Raw genomic sequence first — 23329 nt, forward strand, 5'->3', positions numbered from 1 at the left:
ATCATATCAAAATTTCCCTCATGAAGTCTCCTCTCTTGAACCAGGTGGAGGACCTGCCCGTTTCTGTTTCCCTTTCGCTTTCGGGTATCCTGGGTTTCCATTGCTTGTATACAACGAGCGTACCTCGCACGCCGGGGCCTCACCGAGGCCGTCGGAATGTCATTGAACTGTGCTCACGGAAATTGGGTACGAGGCGGTCAACGTCATCATATAGATTGGTTCAGTACGCTGCCAAGAAAGCTTGCTCTTCCCCCTTTCCAGGTTTTACTTGATATATATATCATGGGTTTGCACTGGGGTCAGTGACATTGCCAATATTGCGTGGGCCTTCGGGACCCTCATCTAGTCCGTTGCCTCTGGGGATATCGTCGCGCCACCGCCAGTGAGGGCGCATGTATGAGGAGCTCTCGTTTCCATGCTCGAGGATGTCAGCAGCGTGCTGGACATTCAATCAGAAGCATACGTTAGCGAGATATGTAGCTTGGGTGTGCAGGCTCATGAGAATCGAATACACACCTCTCCTAGAACGGGTAGGAATTTGGCACCGTGTCCACTGCCTCCGGTGCAGACGAAGACGCTCTTGTCCGAGTACCGAGGGACATAGTCGATCTAGAAAATCTCGAGAGTTAGTGGCAAGGGATGTTCGTTTATTCGCCAATATGGAGATATCGAAACAGAGATGCAAGAAGACATGAGTCGGAATCAAAGTACCAAGAAGGAATTGTCCAACGAATCGGTATACCAGCACATCTTGGTACTGTGGAATTCTTGCTTGGCGAAGTCGGGCAGAAAGATGGACACAAACTGTCGAATGGCATGTACGGAATCGCCGTGAATCCTGCGAGACTCAGCGGGAGACAGAGGCACTGACCACATGCCGTGCTGGGCGAAGCTGGCACCGTCGGGGGCCGGTTGGAAGTTGGTGAACTATCGGTGTGAGCCTGTGTGTGAGCCTTTCATCCTGTTCACAAGGGGGAGAGGGGAGACGAGAAATGCGTCTGAAGGTGGAGAGAGAGGCGGAACCTTGATACCCCGATATCCTATCTTGACAAGCCCATCCGGTGTCCTTGGAAGGACATAGACGCTGCCTGTATCTGTGCCGTCCTGCCTCCGAGGGGCACTCTTCCACGTGATTACGGGAAACTGTTCGGGCGAATACTTTTGCCAGAGCGCCTCGTCGGACCTGTCAATCTTGAAAGTGGCCAGGCTTCCGGCCGAGGATTCCAGGTGGTATGCCAGTTCTGGCAAAAGCTGCGTGGAGAAGGATCCGGCTGAGGTGAATGGTTTGCGTGTTAGACCACGCCTGGGGGATCGAGGTTGGGGGGGGGGGGGGGGGGGGGGTGGGGGAGAAGAGAAGGGGGGGGGTTGATTGGCAAACGAACCAGCAATGACGACTACATCGGCCCTGTGAAAGATTCCATCCTTGGTTCTCAGTCCAATTGCCTTCCTACCATCTCCCGACCCATCCCCGTCTTCTTCGACTAGACTCTGGAAACACCCCTCCTCTGGGCCGAGGTGGAATGTGACGCCGTCCGCAGAAGCCCGCTTCAGAAGGTAGTTGCAGGCGTCGCTGCACCGGATAAAGCCAGCTAGGCTGTCGAGGACGGCCTCGAATGTCTTTCCGGATGGCGACTTGTCAGGTATGGCGACGTCCAGCAGTTTGGAGCTCCAGCCGAGATGGCGCGCCCGCTCGACGTCCTCTGGGATGCTCTTTACGAACTGGGTGTGTCTGACGCCGTCGCGCTCCATGCTGGCCAGCGTCTCCCTCTCGAGGGCACCGAGATGGTCGTCGGGTTGGACGCGCAACATTCCGCTGTTGACGAACAGAGGGCCGTCGTCATCGTCGCCAAGGCTGTCGTTGATGCTCTCCCACCCCCGACGGCCCTCTAGGGCCAGGCGTTGGTAATGAATCTTCTTTCCGTACGATGCGCGAAACTGTAGGTGGTTGCCGCTGCTTAGTCCACGTACGTATCCTGTACTGGTTGAGCGGTATGCCTTGTCCGTAACTCACGATCTTGTTGTGGTCTACCGACGCCGCCTGTACTTTGCTGTCGAATGACGGCGCGTAGCCGGATTCATCGTACCGGTTTTGGTCGAACACCGTCACCTTGTAGTCTACCTGACGGGTCAGCTATCGAGCCCGCGCGTGCGTTTCCCGTGCTCTGAATGTGAACCCGAGACCCTGTTCACCGCGTACACGTACCCCTTTTGTTCAGCGCTGTTGCCAGGGAAAGGCCGAAAATCCCGGCTTCATCCAAGTAAAATGGTGTCTTATCAGCAGGACTGGACTGACAGAGATGATTTTACGGTCGTGACCTACCGCCGACAATGGCAACTGACTCCTTTTTGCCCATTGTGAACCGTTCTTGGTAACTGTACCCGCGTTCAGGATTCACGTTGAGAAACGCGGCGTCGGCGTCGAGGAGGAATATACGTTTGATCGAATACTGAGTTGACGGTAACGTTTCCTCATACTCGTTCGCACGCGTGATTTATCAAGGTTCTTGAATCAAGCCCCTTCATTTGGTATTACAAATATCCCCGCAGCGGGGACGCATATCACGACATGGTTGAGAGCAAACTCGTTCAACAAGAAGTATTATTGACTGTGTGCTACGTTGGATCAGATATGCACTGTAAAGAGCAACAACTGCGTCTGATTGCATCGGTATCGGTACCAGATGTCTCGGTTCCGAGCGATAGCTTGCCTAACAAACTATTACCTCTACTTTTGGCTTGGGATGGTGGGCTGGGTATGCCGTAGGAGAGCTTCATGTACATTGCAGTGTCCTGTGCAGCATGCACCGCTCAGATTACTCCCGAGGAGATTCGCACTCCTCTTCACTATGCGGCGGGCTTCTTGGTAGGTCAGCATTCAAAAGTTCCGTATGGACAATCCTGTAGACCTGCGCACAATCGAGAACGGAAGACTACGTATCGGGAAGGCGACCCCGTGGATGTTGGTTGTTGCAAGTAAGCTCGTAATCGCTAATAGGAGTGTATACGTGAGATCTCATATGGCTCTGCGAGGAAAGTCTGTCGTTAAAGTACGAGATTAGTCTACTTCTCGCTACTATCACGAAGCCCTCTCGGCAAAGACGGCAGGGGACCTTGATGGAAGCAAGGGGCAGCAGTTTTATATCACGTAATGTGAGCGGTACCTGGACCTTGATGGATCGCGTGCATGAAGGCTGAAGGTCTATGCCGTTGGATCTAGCTGCAAGGACCCGTGTTCTAAACAGGTTCCAACGAATGAGCTCGAGCAGCCGGGAATTGAAGCTTCCTTTACAAGTCTAAAATGTTTAAAACGTTATATATAGCCCAAATCCCACCGCATATAAATCACATGGACTTGTTCAACCTAACTGGCCTGGCGTGTCGAGAAGCACAGGCGAATCAAGAGGAACATCTCTAGGCTTGAACAGAAGAAAAGGAGTGAGTGACCGTCTTCTTGACTTCTTTTTCTCGACAATGTCTCGTCAGAAGATCGAGATTCAAGCGCCGGGAGACTCCCCGGATATTGACACCGGCATGGATGACAAACGGGCTCCCAAGTCGACCTCTCGCCGCCTCAACATTGTCCAAAAGAATGACGTGGACGACAGTGCTGTCTTCTACAATCAGAACAAGGACAGAGTACAGCCCCTGTCGCCCGAGCAGCAGCAGAGACTCGTCCGCAAGAACTTTTGGTGCCTGCTGGCCCAGACGTGGTGGATTGCCTTCCTCATCCACCTGGACAAGTCTACACTGTCGCAGGCAAGCACCATGGGCATCTTTGACGACGTGGACATGACCAAGAACCAGTACAACGACCTGTTCGTCGTCTTCTACACGGGCTATCTCATCGCCCTGTGGCCCGGCGCTGCCCTGGCACAGCGCATCGGTCACAAGCACTTCATTGTCGGTTCCCTAGTGCTCTGGGCATTGCTGCTGGGAATGCACCCGGTTGTCAAGACTGGCAGGTCGCTGATAGCTCTGCGTTTCCTGCTGGGCATGGTGAGTGCCGTCCGCTGCGAAGGTGGAGATGATGTCCCTGATATCTTGCTTGTGTGCCGACGGTGCTGACCGATGGCATGGAAACCCTCTAGACCGAGTCGCAGATCGTTCCATCGACCACCGTCCTCCACCAGGCCTTCTTCCCGCCCAAGAAGAGCCCGTGGGTGCAGCTTCTTTGGTGGGCCTCTGGTAGTCTTGCGAACGTCCTCCTGACCATGGTCGCGTATAAGCTGATCAAGGACGACAACGCCGGCGCCTTGGTCGGGGGCATCAACTCATGGAAGTGGCTTCACATCATCTGCGTCATCCTGACGTTTACCGTGTGCATCCCGCTGTTCATATTCCTGCCGAACTCCCCCGTTGATGCCAAATGGCTGTCGACGGAGGAAAAGGTGCACACCATCTCCGCCATCCGCGAAACGCATTCTGGAATATGCAACTCGACCCTCAAGTGGTCCCAAGTTCGCGAGTGCTTCACAGACCCCAAGAGCTGGCTGTTCATGTAGGTCCCAGCCTTCCGACATGTCTTCCCAGCCAGCAGACTACCTTGCACTGACACCCGTTCCTTCAGCACCCACATGTTCTTCAACGAGCTTCCCAACAATACGTCTCAGCAGCTGCCGCTCATTGTCGTGGGCTTTGGATTCACCCCGGCCGAGAGTGCCCTGTTCAATATCATCAAGCCTATCTGGGGCTCCATCCTCATCCTCGTGTCGGCCGCCATGCTGTACGCCACCGATCTGGGCGTCGGATACACCTGTGCGATATCGTATATACCTTGTTTCGTGGGTGGGATCATCATGGTAAGGTCGGCCCTGGGTTCTCTCCTCGGCGACGTAGACTAATATCCTACCCGTATATAGCTTGCCGCTCCTTGGTCAAACAAAGTCGCACTCGTCGTCGGCACGCAGATTTCAACCTTCAAACCGTCCTACCTTCTCGGTCTTTCATGGGCCGGTACGACAACCATTGGCTACACGAAAAAGCTTTGTGTGATGTCGACCTGCATCATAGCTGCTTCAGTAGCAAACATGATCTCCCCAGAGTTAGCTCTTTTCCCGCTCCCTTGTCTATATTCCCTCTTTCTTCTTCTTCTTCTTCTTCTTCATACATCAGATGTTGACATTGTTGGTCCAGGTTTTGGCAGGAAAAGTATAAGCCACGATACGTGCTGCCCTGGTCATTCATGACGGCCTTTTGGTTCATCTCTCCTGCCATGTGCCTGATCATCCGCTTTTACCTGCAGAGGGAAAATACTATCCGAGAGAAGGCAGCGCGAGATGCGGACGAAAATAGTGATGACGCGCTTGACGTCGACCAAGGCGTTCTACAGCTTGGAAAGGAAGATCTGGACTTGACCGACAGAGAGAACCTCAAGTTTGTCTACCCGCTTTAGACGGAAGCTGTGCACAGACTTGGTACTAGCATCAGAAGGAGATGTTGGCCAGAGGCTGTGTATTCATAGGCCCAAGAAACTCACATGCGGAGCAGCTTGCAGCTTATGACTGCAACCGGCCAGGGTGAGAAACATGAAGTTTTGCAGGCACAACTAGTGTTCTTCAGATACACAGGAACCGCGTACAGTTGAGAACAGTAGTAGTTAGTATAGAGTAGTAAGGCAGTGCACCATCGTTCTATTGTTAAGCTAGCAATGCTCCATGTATACTGGAAAGAGATCTTTTGTGGATATCGGCTACACCAGCCAATTCATCGGTCGCTTACCACATACATGTACACCACATCTTCCTATCTGATGGAGAGGGCCTCGATAGAAGAAAAAGTTCTCAGAGATGGGGTATCACAGCTGAATACATGCGATGCACCAAGTGGGAAATTGCTGGGCAGGAAACTCGTGGTTCCTGTTCCTGCCGTCACATGTGCGCACTCCCCCCATTGACGAGACTCCTCCCAGTCTGGCTTTCACTGATGATTCCGGCCTCCCATAGCTCTTTCACCAACGAGAATAGCATTCCGTCGCATCCTCTGGCAGCCATGAGATCTACCGTCAAAGGCAGGTATTCAGTGTGTCCGGTTACGGCCGAGGTGAACGGAACCTCCCCGATGGGCACAACGAAATCCGGTGTCCCGCTCATGACAGATACACGGCTTGTTGAGAAGGCCGAAGGAAGGCTAGGCCCAGACAGGTACTTGTTGCGATACTTGGGCGTCGGGGCCCTCGGGACGTACACGAGGATGTGGCTTGAGCAGGAGCGCTCGTCCGCAGAGAGCACGTTGCCGTTGAACCAATCCGCAAACTGCGTCTTGTTTGCCTGCGCCTCCTCGATCGTCGACGGAGACTCGTCCCCCAAAGCCCAGCGCTGCAGCGGCGCTGGATTGACAAATGGCCGTCTGTCGTCGTTGGCGGCGGCGTAGCTGGCATAGAACGGGTCTCGCACGAGTCGGGTCTGCTGCTTTGCCGACAGAATCTCGTAGGTGTTGTTGACAAGGGACGTCAGCGACGGCCCCTCCGGATGTGCTCCTGTCCAGCTCTGGGTAAGATTGAAGGCTTCGGTCCTCGCAGACAGGAACCTGGAAAGCTTGGCCAGAAATCCTCTGATCTGTCTGTCCATATCCGGTGTCATGCCGTCTTCCAAGCCGACAGTGAGAAGGCTAGATGGGTATGTATAGTTCGTCGTCATGTTCGCCCCGTACAGGGCCTTGGCTGCCGCGGCCCATAGATCGGGACTCCTGGCCATGAGGCCGACCGTGTCGAAATCCGGGCTTAAAGGCATCGCCCCGTCCAGCGATGCAAGTCCGTGGCCTTGAGATGTTCAGTATATGTTTGATCGAGATCTGCCAACGTGGGGAAAAAGGCAATGGCAAGAATACCGTATGCACTCACTTGGCCGGTTCCCGAAGACTCCCTGTAGCTGACTGGGACTTCTGATGCTGCCCCCGGTGTCTGATCCCAGGGTGATATCCAACCAAGGATACGAGGCTTGATAGTGGCATTAGCTTTGGGCAAGTCAACTGAGCGTTCCAATTCAGCGATGGAGAATACCTTCTCCGGCGGCCGGACCGGCTGACGACGACGACGGATCCTGCAGCCCATCCCCCCGAGGGTTCCAGGGCGCATGATAGTCCACCCAATCCGCCGTGGCCGTCTCTCCGTTTGCAAAGGCGCTCGTCTTCATCTTGCCGACAACAACGGCACCGGCGCCGATCAGACGCTGGACGGACGGCGCGGTGCGGTTCGCGGCAGGGAAGAAGTGATACCAAGCCCTGTTGCCGTTGGACGTCTTGAGGCCTTGGACGTCGAAGATATCCTTGACGCCGATCCTCAGGCCGGCAAGAGGCTTCCCCGCAGACCTGGAGAAGTATAGGCGTGACGGGACGGCAACGGCCAGCGACTGCCCCGGGACGTTGGCCGGGAGCACGGAGAAGGAGCCATCTGCGCTGGCGATGGCCGTCTCGCTGAACGCGCCTTGCAGGTCAGGGTACAGGCGGTACGCCCGGTGGATCGCTCCGTCGGGTGATACGAAATACGGACCGTCCGGGAGGGCATCTCCGTCCTGACGTGTGACGTGGTGCGCTCTCACGCCGAGGCTCCCAAAGCCAGCGGCGTTCAGCGTAAGCGGTGCGGGACCGACGGGTTGGATGCAGATGCCTTGGGATGCGATGTTAGTGGCATGACGATGCTATCGAAGTGTATGAACTCCTCCCCCGCCGAGATGCGCCTACTGTGAAGAAACCCGTCTTGAAAGACATCGTCCGTCGCTAGGAAGTTCTGCTTGACTGCAGCCAGATGACTCAGGTCGAATGTCGTCTGGTTGGTGGCGACGACGGTCATGGGCGTGAATCCGCTCCGGCTCTTCGTTTCATTCCCACATGCTGCCGTCCCTACCGAGATAGGCGGGATGTAATACGGCACTTGGTTGAGCTGAACTGTCGTGCCTGTCGTCAGGAGCTCGTAGGAAGCGGCGGGGACGAGTAAACGTGCCGCGAGCCAGATGCTCGCAACGAATGAGTAATACCGCATCGCTGTATATGGGTTCCGTTGTCCGGTACTGCTCCCATCTATGGATGCTCGTATGAAGAGTTCTCAGGAGGTGTAGGTTGGCAGCTTGGATATTTATCTCTATCTGCTGTATGTGAGTCGTGCTCCGGCTAGCACCTCATCAAGAACGGCCTCTTTTAGAAAAGATTTGCGAATGCTCGGCGAAGCTCGAGGCACGCTGCCATGATGCCGTGTACCTTGATGGTAGTCGACGACGATCGAGTGAACCCAAGCCCCCCCGCTAGGTTATTGGCTTATTGCATGTATCCCTCTATCACTCCACAGGCTACAGCCATTTTGGGGCTCAGAGTTGCTTGGGTAGTCAGTCTATCATGGGATATACTCGCAAACATGTTCACGGCCCTGGTAGAGGACGGCACGGGGCAGTGTAGAGATCACGAGCCGACGCCTTGTGTGGATGTGTATGCCGTAGTAGCATCTACCGATGCACATATATGTGCAGCACTCACCGCAGCAGGGGCCGTTACACAACTACGCACAAACGGGTATGCAATCGATGGAAGCCTGAATGTTACGCTCTCTCTCTCGCATGTAGCTACTGCATGTATAAGGCGGATAGGTAAGTACATGGAACAGCCGACGTGCAACGGGGGCCTACGAAGACCCGACTCTTGTGTTGGAATCTTGGGTGCATCGTCATGTCTCTTGCTCATCACTGTTACGGTTGGAACGACTGGCTGGTTATTGATCGGTAGTGTTGTCTACCAAGGGACTTACTCTGTACGTGCGGTGCCGGTTGCCAGATACGATCTGATAAGGAGATACACGTCACCATCACCAGCAATAGGCGGTGAGATCAAGTCACCAAGTATCTGGGAAAACATCCAACAATGCTGCCCCACACCAACGCGCATTTCTCGCCGGCCTCGGCTGACTTCTTCTACGAGAGCAAATTACCCCAGAAGAACGTGGAACCGAGGCTAAAAATCCATCGTCTCTACTCCGTACTCTCTCTCTCTCTCTCTCTCGCTCGCTCGCTCGCTCGCTCTCGGAGGCCCAAGAATGAAGGTCCCCACTGCGAAACCCAACCGGTGGCATATCCAGGACAACAAAGCCTGTGACCTGTGACGACCTGACGACGCGGTGCCACTTGTTTCTTCCCAAGTCAATTCAACCGTAATCTCCCCCTCATCTTCGTCATCAGGTGATATTACTTTTCCTTTCTTTTTTACTCTTGTCTGTAAAAAATTTCGATTCTTCCTTTTATTTGTCCGAGCCTGATGTTGATCGGTAACTAAGTGAGACCGGTCCCCGTCCCCGGCTCCATTTTCTCTTCTCACGCTTCTTCTTCTTCCCTTCCTGCTTCTCTCCCAACCAGCACCACCTCCACTATCATCAGCACACACCAACCACACCGCACATTGGCTCGACAACACAGCAAAAAAATATAAAGCAAAAAAAAAAAAAAAAACACCCCGGAATCCCGCCTTTGCTGGCCTGGGAGTTGCAGCATAACAAGAAGGAGTCCCCCACGACCGACCGACAGACAGACAGACGGACGGACGGACGGACAGACAGATAGACACACACACACACACACCGCGCGTCATGTCAGCCAACAGCTATAGGAACTCGATGGGTTCCCAAACCACGTTTACGCCCAACCTCCTCTCGTCGTCCCTATCGTCAACCTCGTCAACACGACACACCTCGCAGATATCAAAGACGTACCGACAGGCATCCACACTCTTCCTCACACGTCGACTCCCCGAAGCCCTATCGACGGTGCTGCCGCTGGTCACCCCGCCGGAGCCGACGACGGACGAGAACGACGACGATGGAGATCCCGCACCCGTGGCGCAGGCATCACGCTCGACACGGATCAAAGTATGGAGCCTGTACCTGACGATACTCAACGCCATCGTCGAGCTGGAGCCCGATGAAGGGAAGGACGCGTTTGGTAGCCAGGAGTGGAGGAGCCTATGCAACAGTGTCCGGGATGGTCTTATCTGGGACGAGGTGGTGCGGAACGGATATCACGGTGTCGAGGCTGATGTGGATTCGGATGTCGTCATCAACTTGTGAGTCTCTTCTCTTGTCTATCCGTCTAGAGAACAAGTCGGAAGGATCCATCCATTTCTTCCTCGGCACTGGAGGGGAGGAAGGAGAGGAAGAAGAAGAAGAAAAGCTGACGATCAAACCAAGGGCGACCCTGCTGCTAGCACATGCTCGCGACCAGATCCTGAACCAGAACAAGCTAGAAAACTACCTCGCCTCGGCATCGACACCGAACTTGGATATAAGCGACAGACTGTCATCAGCATCTCCCGGCCCGCGAAACGGCTACCGCCGCCGCTCGCCGTCCAAGGGGCCCAGCGGGGCCAACACGCCTCGCGACCTCAACGCCCGCGTCAAGATCCTGGAGCTGTACACGCTGCACGTTCTGATCCGCAACAACGAGTGGGACTATTCGCGCGAGTTCATCAGCATGTCGGCCGTGCTGGATGAGGAGCGCCGCGACGCCTTCCTGCAGGCCCTGCAATCCCTGCAGGAGGAGCAGGAGGCCCAGGAGCGCCACGAGAGGGAGGAGCGCGAGCGGCAGGAGGACAAGCTCCGCCGCGACATCGAGGAGATGGCCAGGCTCAGAGCCGAGAACGAGGCCCGCGAGAGGAGACGCATCGAAGAGGAGCGCGCCAGGAGGGAGGCTGCATCATCCGCCACCACGAGCAGCGAGGTCGACTACGGGGTCGACGACGACCTGCCCCGTTCCTGTACGGGCGGGAGCGTCACCAGTCGTTCCGGGCCGGCCACATCATCATCAGCAGAAGCAGATGTACCGTCGTCGAGGACGGGACCGCGATCGGTGAGGCCGTCCTTGTCCGGCAGGGCGAGTAATGGCAAGGCAAAGACGCCGGGATCCGCAGCACCCCTGTCTTTCACAGCCAGGGCGTCCATCGTCATGGGTCGTCTACGCACCATCATCGAGCAGCTGGGCATGTCGCTGAACAACAACCCTGCTCTGCTCGTGAGGCTGCTCATGTTCGTCATGAGCTTGGTCTTCATGTTTGGTAGCAAGGCTGTACGGGAGAGGGTGCAGCGTGTCCTCGGTACATCGTGGGCCAAGATTAGCGCGACAGCCGGCATGGGCACAAAGGTCAGCTACATATAGCTTCCTCCCTTTTCAATCATCTTCTTTCCCTGTTTTCTTCTTCAAGCAACGGAAGGGGAGGTTCGAGTACGAAGAGAGACGTGATCATTACAACCAACTTTTGTAACTTTTTTTATATATCTTTCAGTCGGGTGTTGTTGTTATTAGTCTTTTTCTTTCGTTTGTTTCTATACTTTTCTTCTTCTTCTTCTCCTTCTCCTTCCTCTCTTCTCTTTTTTTCTTTGGGTTTCTTTTTATATTTCCTTTGTTATGCAAAGTGAGCAAGAGAGGGAATAGCTTTTGGGATGAGGCTCTTCATCAGCATATCATGGCATCACGATTATAAACACAAGAAGAATGCAATGATGTCTATCTACCTTTGAAAAGTGTACCAACAGGCTCCTCAAGTGATGACCACAATCCTAAAAAAGCATGTCCCCTTCTTTTTTTGGAGTATCTAACAAAATCAATTCAGATTGGCTGCTCTCTTCCAACGTATGCAATTTCTCTCCTTTTATCTCTATACACGCCTCCAAAGGGGGAAAACAAACCCGAGAAGACCAAAAGCTCCTACAAACGCCCGTGAAAGTATTGAAGTTTTGTCCATGTAGATATATGTGTGTATTATGATGAAATGCCAGCTTTTCTTTTCCCCGTCCGAACAAAAGTACGAGGCACGAGCCGCCCCGGGCCTCTCGTTGACTAATAATTTGGCGTCCGATTCGTCTTTTTCTGGTAGAATAACTATGTAACGGAAACAGGTCAGCGGCAGAAGAAGAGAGGAGAGGGACAATGGTCACGGAGACCGGGGGCAGAGAGGGAAGTATCGGGAGATGGGGAGGAAGGAGAGATAGGAGAGAGTGAAGAGGAAAAAAAAAAAGAAAAAACGAAAAAACTCACGTCTGTTCTTGAACTACCCAGATTGATAATCTTGGGACATCCATCACGGTCCTTCTCCAGTCTCGTGCACTCGAAGCAGTAAAAGGCGTCGGAGATGCCCTCGCCTCCGCAGACGACACACTTGTTCTGGTAGTTTCCGAAGCTGCACTCGTCGCAGATGCGGACGAGGGTCGTGGGACGGACGTAAGAGTCGCACACCGGGCACTTTCCGTCGCACTTGTCGCAGAGGCGACCGATGGCGATGCCGGGCTGCTTGCGGCACATGACGAGGTCGCTATTTCGATCGGTTCAGTGTTTGTGCCCTTCAGAGAGACGCACGGAATGGGATAGAGGAGAGTAAAGGAAAAAGAGGACTTACGGGTGATGGCGAGACATGGCGGACGGGGTAATGGGATGTCGTTGCTGTTGTTGCTGCTGTTGTCGTCGTCGTCGCTGTCGTTGCAGAAGGGGAAACAAGAGAGGGCTCTTGATTAGAAAAAGAAGAAGGAAAGCTTCCGGGGTGGTTGGATTCTCTCAGCCTTGCGTCATGCGCGTTTGGGCGGTGGTTAGAAGTTGAGGGATTGTTTGTCATCTAACCAACAGTGAGATTTCTTGGGGGAGGGAGGGGCAAAACGCGTCGCAGTATTAATACAGGGTACTTTAAATACTTGCGGGGAAAACGCAGAGTGCATCCCATCTGCCATGTACAGGCAGTACTCATCAATCTATTCTCTTATTTCTGTTACGGCTTGTGTAGTTAATAGCTCACATGACTACGATACGAGGGACCGACATGCTTCTATCGAAGCCCTTTTAAATGACGATGAGACACCCCGGCTAGAACGGGAGAGGGCGGACAGATCGAAAAAAAAAGAATTAGAACAAGAAGGGAAAAGAATCACGATGCCGCCAACCGCAGAGTGCGCTCACACCCAGCCAGCGCTTTACTGCTAGCTCAACTGCTGACATCTTTGGTTTTGGAAGTTACAGATCATCCCCAGAGGATGGCAGTGCGCGGCAGGACTCGAGAAGGCGCAAGGCCTCATCGCCACCTTACGATGACAACTATGCTGGCTCCGGCTTCTCCCCGGAATACCCAAGGCGACAGCAGGAAGAGACGGGCCGTCGACGCCAACAGCAACCCGCCTCGGCCGAGGATAAGAAGAGGGGGAAGCGGCTGTTCGGCGGGCTGATGGGTACGCTCAGCCGAACCGACGCAGACAACTCGCGACAGAAGCGACGGCAGGAGATTGAGAGACGGCAGCAGGAGAGGCTGAAGAGGCAGAGGCTGGAGGATGACGAGATGCGCTCCGAGAGGCTGGCCCGTCTCGGTAGGGTACGTCGCGATGAGCACGACGACAGAGCTGTGAGTGTTTGTCTCTTCCCCCTCTCGGGAATTGCAGTGCAGCACCAAGCGAGCTGACAGAGGACATGCATGTATCAGGTGGAGGTCAGGCACTCTACGATGCTCCGAACAGCTCTCCATCTCAAAACAAGGGCCAAGCCTCACATAGTACGGATTTCCCTTCTTCTCCCTCTCTCGGAGTGAAGCTGAAACTGACCTCTCCGCGGTTGTTGCAGTACTACCTTCCCCGTAAACTGACGAGGGAACAAGAGCGTATTATTGACGATCAACTTCGCGATGCGAGGGATTTGATACGGCGTGAGCGCTGGGATCGTGGCGATGAGAAGCATGCCGTCGGGGAGGGGTCGAATCAGGAACATGGCGGGGACAGCGTGGTATCACCGGCTGATCACCACGACGACGTCGTCCTGGAGGCAGATGAGGACACGTTGATTTATTGAGCCTCGGCATGGAAGTAATTCAAAGAAAAATCGGTCTTGATCTGTATTATCATGCACCCCCGATGCGTGTTCGGCCATCAATATCCTAACTAGGAAAGAATGGTGCGATATAGGAGGGGACCGAGCCGGATTTCAGACAAAAAAAAAATCAAAAAAAAAAAAAAGCGGCTGAAAAGCCGATGGACACTGCTGCACGGAGTATCAACGCGGGTCCATATTCAGATCACATCCGTGCACTTTGCAGTAGATCACACCAAAAATGCCGCTTCCCATTGATTGTGGTACGACTTAGTGGTGGGGGAGGTACTACCTATTGCTGTCCAGAGTGACGGCTGAGACAACGGGATCCTCTGCTGTTTGTCACATGTAGGACAATGATTCGCAGGCAATTCCACATAATGCAGATACATGGGACGTCCAGCTCAACCGGAGACTCTCTTCGACCGTTTCATTAGTTTACCTTGCATAGCAACACGAGAGCAGCCCACTTATACGGGAGCTCAACAGAGCAACAAGTCCGCATTTCCGTACGTACGTACGGGATTCGAACAGAGCCTCGGTCCGCCCCTCTGCCCCACCTCGAATGCATTATGAGTTGGATCTTGGGACTGGAGCTCTTGACGTACGTATGTTATAACTACGATTCCCAGCGCACCCCTCTCTCCCCTCTTTATTCTTCCCTTCTCTTCTCATTCTTGTTCCCTGGACATCTCATTCCCTCTATAGAAGAGAAGAAGAAAGACACGACAGACACGACAGACACCACCATGAGCGCGGACAGGTTGAAACCCAACGACCCAAGGGTCAGGTACGAGACGACCACCCTCCGCGGCAAGACGTATAGCTACATCCTCGGCGAGGGCGACGACGTGTCCAAGGGCACGATCCTCCTCATCCACGGCTTCCCGGACATCGCGTTCGGCTGGCGCTGCCAGATCCCGCACCTCATGTCCCTCGGGTACAGGGTGGTTGCGCCCGAGATGCTAGGGTACGGCGGCACGGACGCGCCGGCAGACGAGTCGCAGTGGGCGCACCGGTCCGTGTCGGCCGACATGGCGGAGCTGGCCCGCAAGTTCGTCGGATCGACGGGCCAGATCGTCCTGGGCGGCCACGACTGGGGAGGTGCCCTGGTGTGGCGCATGACTCTGTGGCACCCGGAGCTGATCCGCGGCGTCTTCAGCGTGTGCACGCCCTTCCCGTTGCCACGCCAGGAGTTCGTCTCGCTCGAGATGGCCCTCGACGCCGGGAAGCTCCCCAACTTCAGGTACCAGCTCCAGTTCAAGAGCGGCAAGCTGGAGGAGGAGCTCCGGACCCCCGAGCGCATCGGCCAGTTTCTCAACGCCCTGTACGGCGGCCGCACCGACGACGGCCAGATGGGCTTCAGCACAGACGAGGGCGCCATCCTCGACATGCTGCCCAAGCTCAACCAGTCACCCCTCGTGTCGAGGGAAGAGCTCGACTTCATCGTCGGGAGGTACGTGCTGCAGAAGGAGCCGCAGCTGCGTGGCCCCTGCAACTGGTACCGCACGGCCAAGTACAACTACGACGATGAGCTGGAACTCTTTGCCAGGCGTGAGGCTGCCGGCGCGTCCGATAAGCCCTGGATCGAGGTTCCCGCCCTGTTTGTCGCCGCGTCCAGGGACTCGGCCCTGCCGCCCTCCATGTCCGCTGGCATGGATGCCGCCTTTGCCGATCTGACCCGTGCCGAGGTCGAGGCTTCGCATTGGGCCCTTACTCAGGCTGCTGACGCTGTCAATGCCGAGATTACAAAGTTCATCGCCAGGCTCGAGGAATCAAAGGCTTCGCTGTAATGTGTGTGTGTGTGTGTGTGTGTGTGTGTGTGTATGTTGGGGTTGGGGTTGGGGTTGTTACGGAATGGTGAAGAGACGGCGATATGGGTCCATGTTTATACGAGTATATTGCATCTGATATCACCACACAAAAGAGAGGCGTTATATTTTCTTGGCATCCATATATACACGTACACGTGTACATACAAGTGTGTTCATGTTCATTGCAGACATGATCGACGACAATCAGACTACTCGGACTCGACAGATCCGAGCTGCTCCAGTCCAGGTCGCATCGCCATCACCACCCGGCTGGCTCCAGAGATAGGCTACGCTATATTCTGCAACGGCGCCTAGCCTCTCGGGCGAGTCATCGTCGTACTCGCTGGCATCCCACGTGTTGACGCCACCTAGGAGGTGGTCGCGGCCGACGGGGAGCTTGGTTCTCCAGACCGGGGCCGACACGCGCATCGTCAGGTCCACGGGCCTCGAGGGTACGGAAATTCTGACGGTGCTTGTACGGGATGAAAGGTCGAGGATTCGGGTCGGGAATGACCGCCGCGGCGCCGATGAGAGCTTGGTAGAGATAAGACAATTTTTCTTTCCTTTTTTTCTTTTCCAGCGAGATGATCTCAGTGGGGATAAGAGTTGGTCATGTATCTATCTTTGGTGGTTCTGTTGAAAATACACGTACTCAGTGGACAATGAAGCCCGTCTATATACATCTATCTTCCATCTTGACGTCTTCTCAAAAAGGACCGGATTCAAGAGGAAATAACGCCGGGTTCGCCATGCGGCAAAATATCTACCCGTTTCCCACGAGGAACGGGAGGATGAAATAATGTCGTGGAAAACCGAAGAAAAACTAAAAAAAACTTGATGGTGATGTGTAGTCTAGCGGTCCGTGGCAGGTATTGGCAGGCACTGGCAGCAGCATGACAGCTTTCATCATATTGAAAGCGGGGTCAATGTAGTAGTCAGCAAAGACTTTTTTCTTTTCTCTCTCTCTTTTTTTTTTTTTTTTTTTTTTTTTGGGGGGGGGGGGGGGGGGGATATCATATCAATACGATGAGATACCGATATTAATATGATAGTATCTACGTAATCACGATGCATCTGGATTTCTGTTGTCAGTCCATGTCTCATATCCGGCTACACGTGCATCTTGACGTAAGTCTGGGCCTAACACTGACAGAGAGAGCTCCGACAGCCTTATCTAACCAGCGGTTCGTCGCATCTGCTAATACGCGAGTAAATAGCATTCGGCCGAAATGTGCTCGTTCCATGAAAGCACTAGGAATGAAACATGACATGGAAAATGTTGACTGGCGGCGGATGCGTATGGACAAGGCGGGCGCGTGGGATGTGTCAAGATGATAGGGTTGGTCGCCTGTAAAGGGTGCCCGTACTCGCCTACCGGCTTCTACTCGTACTCATACTATAACCTGGCGTGGCAGGACTCAATAGCAGTGTCTCCCCCAGTATTAGCACGCTCAGTATCGATACATGATACTCGTACCCAGCAGCACTCGTAGTAGACAGCGGGCAGTGGAAGTGTTGTCACTATGAGCATGCGGATTTGCCCCTGATGCTCTCTCTGCAGGCCAAGAACTTCGAGGCCCACGGGCCACGGATGACGACGCACGGTTGACGGGAGTGCACCCTGGTCGAGGACCTTGAGGTAGAGGCGACAGCAGCTAGCCACATATGATGATAGCTCTAGTGGCCCTTGCTCGTGACTGGGCAAGCGAAGACGGCAAGGCGGACTGGGCGAGATGTCGTTTTGCCATGGGATGGGTATCAGTAAAGATCTTTTTCGAGGAGATGCAAGCCTGAGAATCTAGTGACTCCTTCCTTACACTCCAAGGACCCAAGACTGGCCGGTGGTGTGATTAGCTCCACACTGAGCAGGCCGAGGTCTTGAAGATGCCGCGCCAAGCTTCTACAGATGTAAGAGTAATACGACGAGTGTACTCAGATGTACTGTGAGGCGATGCAGATTATGAGAAGATACAGACAGGTACCCGTCATCTGTCCAGTCTAGAGACGAGCTCCAACGGCTTCGCGGGTCCACAGGCGACCGCAACCTGCACCAGGCACCTGCCGGCTGCACACCGTGAATTGTCCACTGTAACCGAGCGCCCAACATCGCTAATGACCCCCCCAATGGAGAAGCAGCACCATGGACGCGCTGTAACCACCTGGAATCTGGCAGCGCGCCCATCCACGGATGCTCGCCGGACCCCGAAACTGGTATCGCCAGCTGTTCCTATCTGTGTTCTCAGGGAAGAACAGATCCTTTCGGATTCTTTCTGAGATCTTCTTCTTCTTTCTTGACCTCGTTGAGCGCCCATCCACAAGGCACAGAAATGGTTGTGAAACACCTTCCTCCTATTTGGTCTTCTTTCTTCTCGTAAGCGGACATAGCCCTAACATCAGTGACTGATCTCTATACGAACACTTCTGTACCGATACTTCTACTCTCCCTGAGCCAGCAGGAGAAGAATAGAGAAAGAAAAAAAGAGTAGCCCTGTACAGTCTCTACCTCGTAATGATAATACCGCCTGTACCCTTTCCGAGACTTTTGAGACGCGGTCCCGCTCTCTCCATATCTCTCTCTATCCCCCTCTACCTCTGATCTGTAGGCTCTACAGATTCTAACACGGGCGGCACTACGAGCTGCTAGCAGTACGGACACAGCGCAGTAATACGCCACTACGGTCTACCAGTGCTACCGTTAATACGGAGTAGTACTAGNCCCCCCCCCCCCCTCTCCCCCCCCAGTCAATCCCCAAAGCAAGTCCCCAAGCTTTCGCGCGCCAAAAGGAGGCTGAGTTGTTACCAGAGCAAATCCTCGTTCAACTTTCCCGCGGAACACGCCTCCTCAATCTGTGTCCAACTCCAGCACAGCAACGCATACCCCCTGACATTCCCTTCAATAGACATTCTCCCGACGATCTGCGACCGTTATCATTCTCATCTTTAACTAGACGATCCGCCAATCTTGCAGACGATCGCGCGACCTGATTTCATCTTTCCCATCCTCGACCGTTCTCTCGCTCCTGCGCCCGTAAAACTCCCCCTTCTCGCCTGCCGATCCCGTATGGGCCGCCGCCGGCATCTCGAAACCCCCGTCTAACGTTGCTCGTCCCCGGGCATGACTGGGCGGCAACATGGGGGGCCCCCCATGGGACCCTCGGGTAATAATTATCGTGGCCAAGATGTGCTGTTGGATATGGACGATGAGCAGCCCATCTACAACCAGGGCCAGCGCACACACCTCAATGACGAAGACATGATGCGGTCCTATACCCTAGATCAGCAGAGCGACGGTGCCCGGCCTTCGGTATCCTACGACGACTTCGTCGGCGCAACCGGTCCCTCCCGCCTCGCCGCTCGTCATCAAGACCCTTCCTCCTCTACCACACACCTGCGGCCCACGGATGGCCTTGACCGAGGGTACGGCCAGGCCTCGGATCTGGACCACTACCAGCGATACGCCGACGACTTCGACCACGACGCCGCCGACAATCAATCATACTACCAGCACGATGGTGGTGACGACATTGCCAGGTCAAACGCCCGCAGCCGCAACAGTGTTCTGTCGCTGGGCGGAGGCCTCCTCGGCCGCGTCAAGAACAGGCTCGGCATGGGAGAGGGCTACTCCGAGATGGATCTGCCGCTGACGGAGCCCAGCCAGGACAGGGCTCAGCCGTCGAATGGCCCGCCAGGCCAGCAGTCGCCGGGCCAGCAGCAGGAGCAGAAGAAGAGCAGACGCTTCGACCTGGGCAATTTCAAGTTTGGCTTCGGACGCGGCAAGCCCGACCCTTCGACCCTGGGTCCTCGCATAATCTACCTCAACAACCCCCCAGCCAACGCCGCCAACAGGTACGTTGACAACCACGTGTCGACGGCCAAGTACAACGTCATCACCTTCTTCCCCAAGTTCCTCATGGAGCAGTTCTCCAAGTTCGCCAACGTCTTCTTCCTCTTCACCGCCGGTCTGCAGCAGATCCCCGGCCTGTCCCCGACCAACCGCTACACCACCATCGCACCCCTCCTCGTTGTCCTGGCCATATCGGCCGCCAAGGAGGCCGTGGAGGATTACCGGAGAAAGCAGGCCGACAGCGCCCTCAACACGTCCAAGGCCCAGGTCCTCAAGGGCACCAGCTTCGCCGAGACGCCGTGGATCAATGTGGCCGTCGGCGACATTGTCAGGGTCGAGTCGGAGAAACCCCTTCCGGCCGACATCGTGCTGCTGGCCAGCTCCGAGCCTGAAGGTCTGTGCTACATCGAGACGGCCAACCTCGACGGCGAGACCAACCTCAAGATCAAGCAGGCTCTGCCCGAGACGTCGACCATGGTCTCACCCAGCGAGCTGAGCCGCCTGGGCGGCCATCTCAAGTCGGAGCAGCCCAACAGCAGCCTCTACACTTACGAGGCCACCATGACCATGCAGTCCGGAGGCGGCGAGAAGGAGCTGCCCCTCAACCCAGAGCAGCTGCTCCTCCGCGGTGCCACTCTGCGCAACACGCCCTGGGTGCACGGCCTAGTCGTCTTCACCGGACACGAGACCAAGCTCATGCGCAACGCCACGGCCGCGCCCATCAAGCGCACCAAGGTTGAGAAGCAGCTCAACTACCTAGTCCTCATCCTGGTCGCCATCCTCCTCTTCCTCAGTATCATCAGCACTGTCGGCGATCTTGTCATGCGCAGCGTCAAGGGCTCATCGCTCTCGTACCTGCAGCTGGGAAGTGTCGACACCCTCAGCACCGCGGCCTCGCAGATCGCCAAGGACATGGTGACGTACTGGGTCCTCTTCTCGTCCCTCGTCCCCATCTCCCTCTTCGTCACCGTTGAGATGGTCAAATACTGGCACGGCGTCCTGATCAACGACGATCTCGACATGTACTACGACAAGAGCGACACGCCCGCCACCTGCCGCACCTCGAGCCTGGTCGAGGAGCTGGGCATGGTCGAGTACGTCTTCTCCGACAAGACGGGCACCCTGACCTGCAACCAGATGGAGTTCAAGCAGTGCTCCATTGGCGGGCTGCAGTACGCTGACGGCGCGCCCGAGGACCGCCGTGCCGCCGACCAGGAGAACCCCGAGATGGGCATCTTTGAGTTCAGGGACCTGACATCGAACCTGGCCAACGGCCACGAGACGGCCGGCGCCATCGACCACTTCCTGTCGCTGCTGGCCACCTGCCACACCGTCATCCCCGAGATGACGGAGAAGGGCACCGTCAAGTACCAGGCCGCCTCGCCCGACGAGGGAGCCCTGGTCGAGGGAGCCGTGGGTTTCGGCTACAAGTTCACCGCCCGCAAGCCTCGCTCCGTCATCATCGAGGCCAACGGCCGCGAGCTCGAGTTCGAGCTGCTGGCCGTGTGCGAGTTCAACTCTACGAGGAAGCGCATGTCGACCATCTACCGGTGCCCCGACGGCGTCATTCGCTGCTACTGCAAGGGTGCCGACACGGTCATCCTGGAGCGCCTCAACGACCAGAACCCGCACGTCGAGTCGACGCTGCGTCATCTGGAAGAGTACGCCTCCGAGGGCCTGCGCACGCTCTGTCTGGCGATGCGTGAGATTCCCGAGGAGGAGTTCCAGGAATGGCACGCGCTATTCGAGAAGGCGTCGATGACGGTGGGCGGCAACCGAGCCGAGGAGCTGGACAAGGCGGCCGAGATCATCGAGCACGACATGACGCTCCTGGGCGCGACGGCCATCGAGGACCGTCTCCAGGACGGCGTGCCCGAGACGATCCACACACTGCAGCAGGCCAACATCAAGGTGTGGGTGCTGACGGGAGACCGGCAGGAGACGGCCATCAACATTGGCATGAGCTGCAAGCTGCTGAGCGAGGATATGATGCTGCTGATGGTAAACGAGGAGTCTGCCGAGGCGACGCGGGACAACATCGAGAAGAAGATGCAGGCGATCCGGACGCAGGGTGGCGGCGCCATCGAGAGCGAGACCCTGGCCCTCATCATTGACGGAAAGAGCCTGACGTACGCCCTGGAGAAGGACCTGGAGAAGATGTTCCTGGACCTGGCCGTCATGTGCAAGGCCGTCATCTGCTGCCGCGTGTCCCCTCTGCAGAAGGCCTTGGTGGTGAAGCTGGTCAAGAAGTATCAGAAGCAGTCGATCCTGCTGGCCATCGGCGACGGCGCCAACGACGTGTCGATGATCCAGGCGGCGCACATCGGTGTGGGCATCAGCGGCATGGAGGGTCTGCAGGCGGCGCGCAGCGCCGACGTGGCCATCGCTCAGTTCCGGTATCTGCGCAAGCTGCTGCTGGTGCACGGCGCGTGGAGCTACCAGCGCGTCAGCAAGACGATCCTCTTCTCCTTCTACAAGAACATCGCGCTGTACATGACGCAGTTCTGGTACACGTTCCGCAACGTCTTCTCGGGCCAGGTCATCTTCGAGTCGTGGCTCCTGTCCATCTACAACGTCCTCTTCACCGTCTTCCCGCCGCTGGTGCTCGGCATCCTGGACCAGTTCATCTCGGCGCGCCTGCTGGACCGATACCCGCAGCTCTACGTCATGGGACAGCGCAACAGCTTCTTCACGATGCGCGTGGCCATCGAGTGGATCACCAACGCTCTGTACCACTCCCTGGTGCTGTACGTGCTCTCCGAAGTGATCTGGTACGGCGACCTGATCCAGGCGGACGGCAAGATCGCGGGCCACTGGGTGTGGGGCTCGGCCACGTACGCGGCCGTCCTGCTCACGGTTCTGGGAAAGGCCGCTCTCGTGACGAGCAACTGGACAAAGTATCACGTCATGGCCATCCCCGGCAGCATGCTCATCTGGTGGGCGTTCGTGGCCGCGTATGGCACCGTGGCACCGATGGTGAACCTGTCGGAGGAGCTGTTCGGTGTCGTCCCGCGACTGTACACCAGCCCCGTATTCTGGCTGCAGACGTTTGTCCTCGCCGTGCTGTGTCTGCTCAGGGACTTCGTCTGGAAGTATGCGAGGAGGATGTATCGGCCCGAGACGTATCATCATATCCAAGAGATTCAAAAGTATAACATCCAGGATTACCGGCCTAGGTATGTCTCTCCCTCTTCCCCGTCTTCGCCGTCTCTCTTCTTGTCGTGTCACAATCAGGATGCTGACGGCCCTTGTACAGAATGGAACAATTCCAGAAGGCCATTCGCAAAGTCCGTCAGGTTCAACGTATGCGCAAGCAGCGCGGCTACGCCTTTTCGCAGGCCGACGAGAGTCAGACGCGCATCCTTCAAGCTTACGATACTACGAAACACCGTGGACGGTACGGAGAAATGGCCAGTTCAAGGCCAGGACAATGATTTCTTTTTTTTTTCTTTTTTTGCATTCCTCTTCTGTCATCTATTTCCCCTCTTTTATTTCTGTCTTTCTGTGTGTCTTTCTTTACTTTTTCATCCAACCTGTCTTCCATGCCCCCCTCATCAAACTTCTTTCCTGCTCTGTAAAAGAATGGAGAAGAAATAAACAAAAACAAAACAACTACAATGTGTCCATGATCCTATCATAACCCAACCCCCCCCCCCCCTTGTGCTTTTACCCCTCTCATCTTGTTTATATGGTTGAAAATCGGTGGACTTTTTTTTTTTTTTTCTTCGGTTCCAAGGAACTGAGGTGGAGGGTAAAAAAAAAAACGAAAGAGGAGAGAATAGTGAGAGATGGAGAGTTCTCTCTGCCGACTTTTTCTCTCTCTACTTCTTATCTGTTTTCTTTCTTGTTTTTTTTTTTGGGTTCTG

At 55.3% G+C, this 23329-nt stretch overlaps 9 protein-coding genes across 9 annotated transcripts; 5 read left to right on the forward strand and 4 right to left on the reverse strand.

The window, feature by feature from the left end:
• Positions 1-280: 280 nt before the first annotated feature.
• On the reverse strand, positions 281-2354 carry GMORB2_2271 (FAD dependent oxidoreductase; the record flags this gene model as incomplete). The annotated part of the gene is made up of 7 exons (XM_035464251.1): positions 281-439; positions 517-609; positions 712-927; positions 988-1935; positions 2012-2115; positions 2204-2283; positions 2341-2354. The coding sequence occupies 7 exons, from the start codon at positions 2352-2354 to the stop codon at positions 281-283; spliced, it is 1614 nt and encodes a 537-aa protein (XP_035319961.1).
• Positions 2355-3471: 1117 nt separating this feature from the next.
• Positions 3472-5392, forward strand: GMORB2_2272 (Major Facilitator Superfamily; the record flags this gene model as incomplete). Its single annotated transcript, XM_035464252.1, has 5 exons — positions 3472-3996; positions 4089-4498; positions 4568-4799; positions 4860-5041; positions 5134-5392. The coding sequence occupies 5 exons, from the start codon at positions 3472-3474 to the stop codon at positions 5390-5392; spliced, it is 1608 nt and encodes a 535-aa protein (XP_035319962.1).
• Positions 5393-5867: 475 nt separating this feature from the next.
• GMORB2_2273 (Asp-tRNAAsn/Glu-tRNAGln amidotransferase A subunit or related amidase) lies at positions 5868-7975 on the reverse strand (the record flags this gene model as incomplete). The annotated part of the gene is made up of 4 exons (XM_035464253.1): positions 5868-6757; positions 6839-6934; positions 6998-7603; positions 7678-7975. 4 exons carry the CDS (start codon positions 7973-7975, stop codon positions 5868-5870), a joined length of 1890 nt encoding a protein of 629 aa, XP_035319963.1.
• An 869-nt stretch (positions 7976-8844) lies between these two features.
• On the forward strand, positions 8845-11123 carry GMORB2_2274 (Peroxin 26; the record flags this gene model as incomplete). Its single annotated transcript, XM_035464254.1, has 3 exons — positions 8845-8922; positions 9671-10035; positions 10160-11123. 3 exons carry the CDS (start codon positions 8845-8847, stop codon positions 11121-11123), a joined length of 1407 nt encoding a protein of 468 aa, XP_035319964.1.
• Positions 11124-11804: 681 nt separating this feature from the next.
• GMORB2_2275 (PHD finger-like domain-containing protein 5A) lies at positions 11805-12266 on the reverse strand (the record flags this gene model as incomplete). The annotated part of the gene is made up of 2 exons (XM_035464255.1): positions 11805-11846; positions 12003-12266. 2 exons carry the CDS (start codon positions 12264-12266, stop codon positions 11805-11807), a joined length of 306 nt encoding a protein of 101 aa, XP_035319965.1.
• Positions 12267-12884: 618 nt separating this feature from the next.
• On the forward strand, positions 12885-13787 carry GMORB2_2276 (pinin/SDK/memA/ protein conserved region; the record flags this gene model as incomplete). Its single annotated transcript, XM_035464256.1, has 4 exons — positions 12885-12901; positions 12972-13347; positions 13426-13431; positions 13563-13787. The coding sequence occupies 4 exons, from the start codon at positions 12885-12887 to the stop codon at positions 13785-13787; spliced, it is 624 nt and encodes a 207-aa protein (XP_035319966.1).
• Positions 13788-14554: 767 nt separating this feature from the next.
• GMORB2_2277 (alpha/beta hydrolase fold) lies at positions 14555-15598 on the forward strand (the record flags this gene model as incomplete). The annotated part of the gene is made up of 1 exon (XM_035464257.1): positions 14555-15598. The coding sequence occupies one exon, from the start codon at positions 14555-14557 to the stop codon at positions 15596-15598; it is 1044 nt and encodes a 347-aa protein (XP_035319967.1).
• Positions 15599-15823: 225 nt separating this feature from the next.
• GMORB2_2278 (uncharacterized protein) lies at positions 15824-16048 on the reverse strand (the record flags this gene model as incomplete). The annotated part of the gene is made up of 1 exon (XM_035464258.1): positions 15824-16048. The coding sequence occupies one exon, from the start codon at positions 16046-16048 to the stop codon at positions 15824-15826; it is 225 nt and encodes a 74-aa protein (XP_035319968.1).
• Positions 16049-18734: 2686 nt separating this feature from the next.
• Positions 18735-22897, forward strand: GMORB2_2279 (phospholipid-transporting ATPase; the record flags this gene model as incomplete). The annotated part of the gene is made up of 2 exons (XM_035464259.1): positions 18735-22639; positions 22720-22897. 2 exons carry the CDS (start codon positions 18735-18737, stop codon positions 22895-22897), a joined length of 4083 nt encoding a protein of 1360 aa, XP_035319969.1.
• Between the last annotated feature and the right edge of the window lie 432 nt (positions 22898-23329).

The sequence above is a fragment of the Geosmithia morbida genome (genome assembly GCF_012550715.1).
Source record: "Geosmithia morbida isolate 1262 chromosome Unknown scaffold_12, whole genome shotgun sequence".
Taxonomy (NCBI): Eukaryota; Fungi; Ascomycota; class Sordariomycetes; order Hypocreales; family Bionectriaceae; genus Geosmithia; species Geosmithia morbida.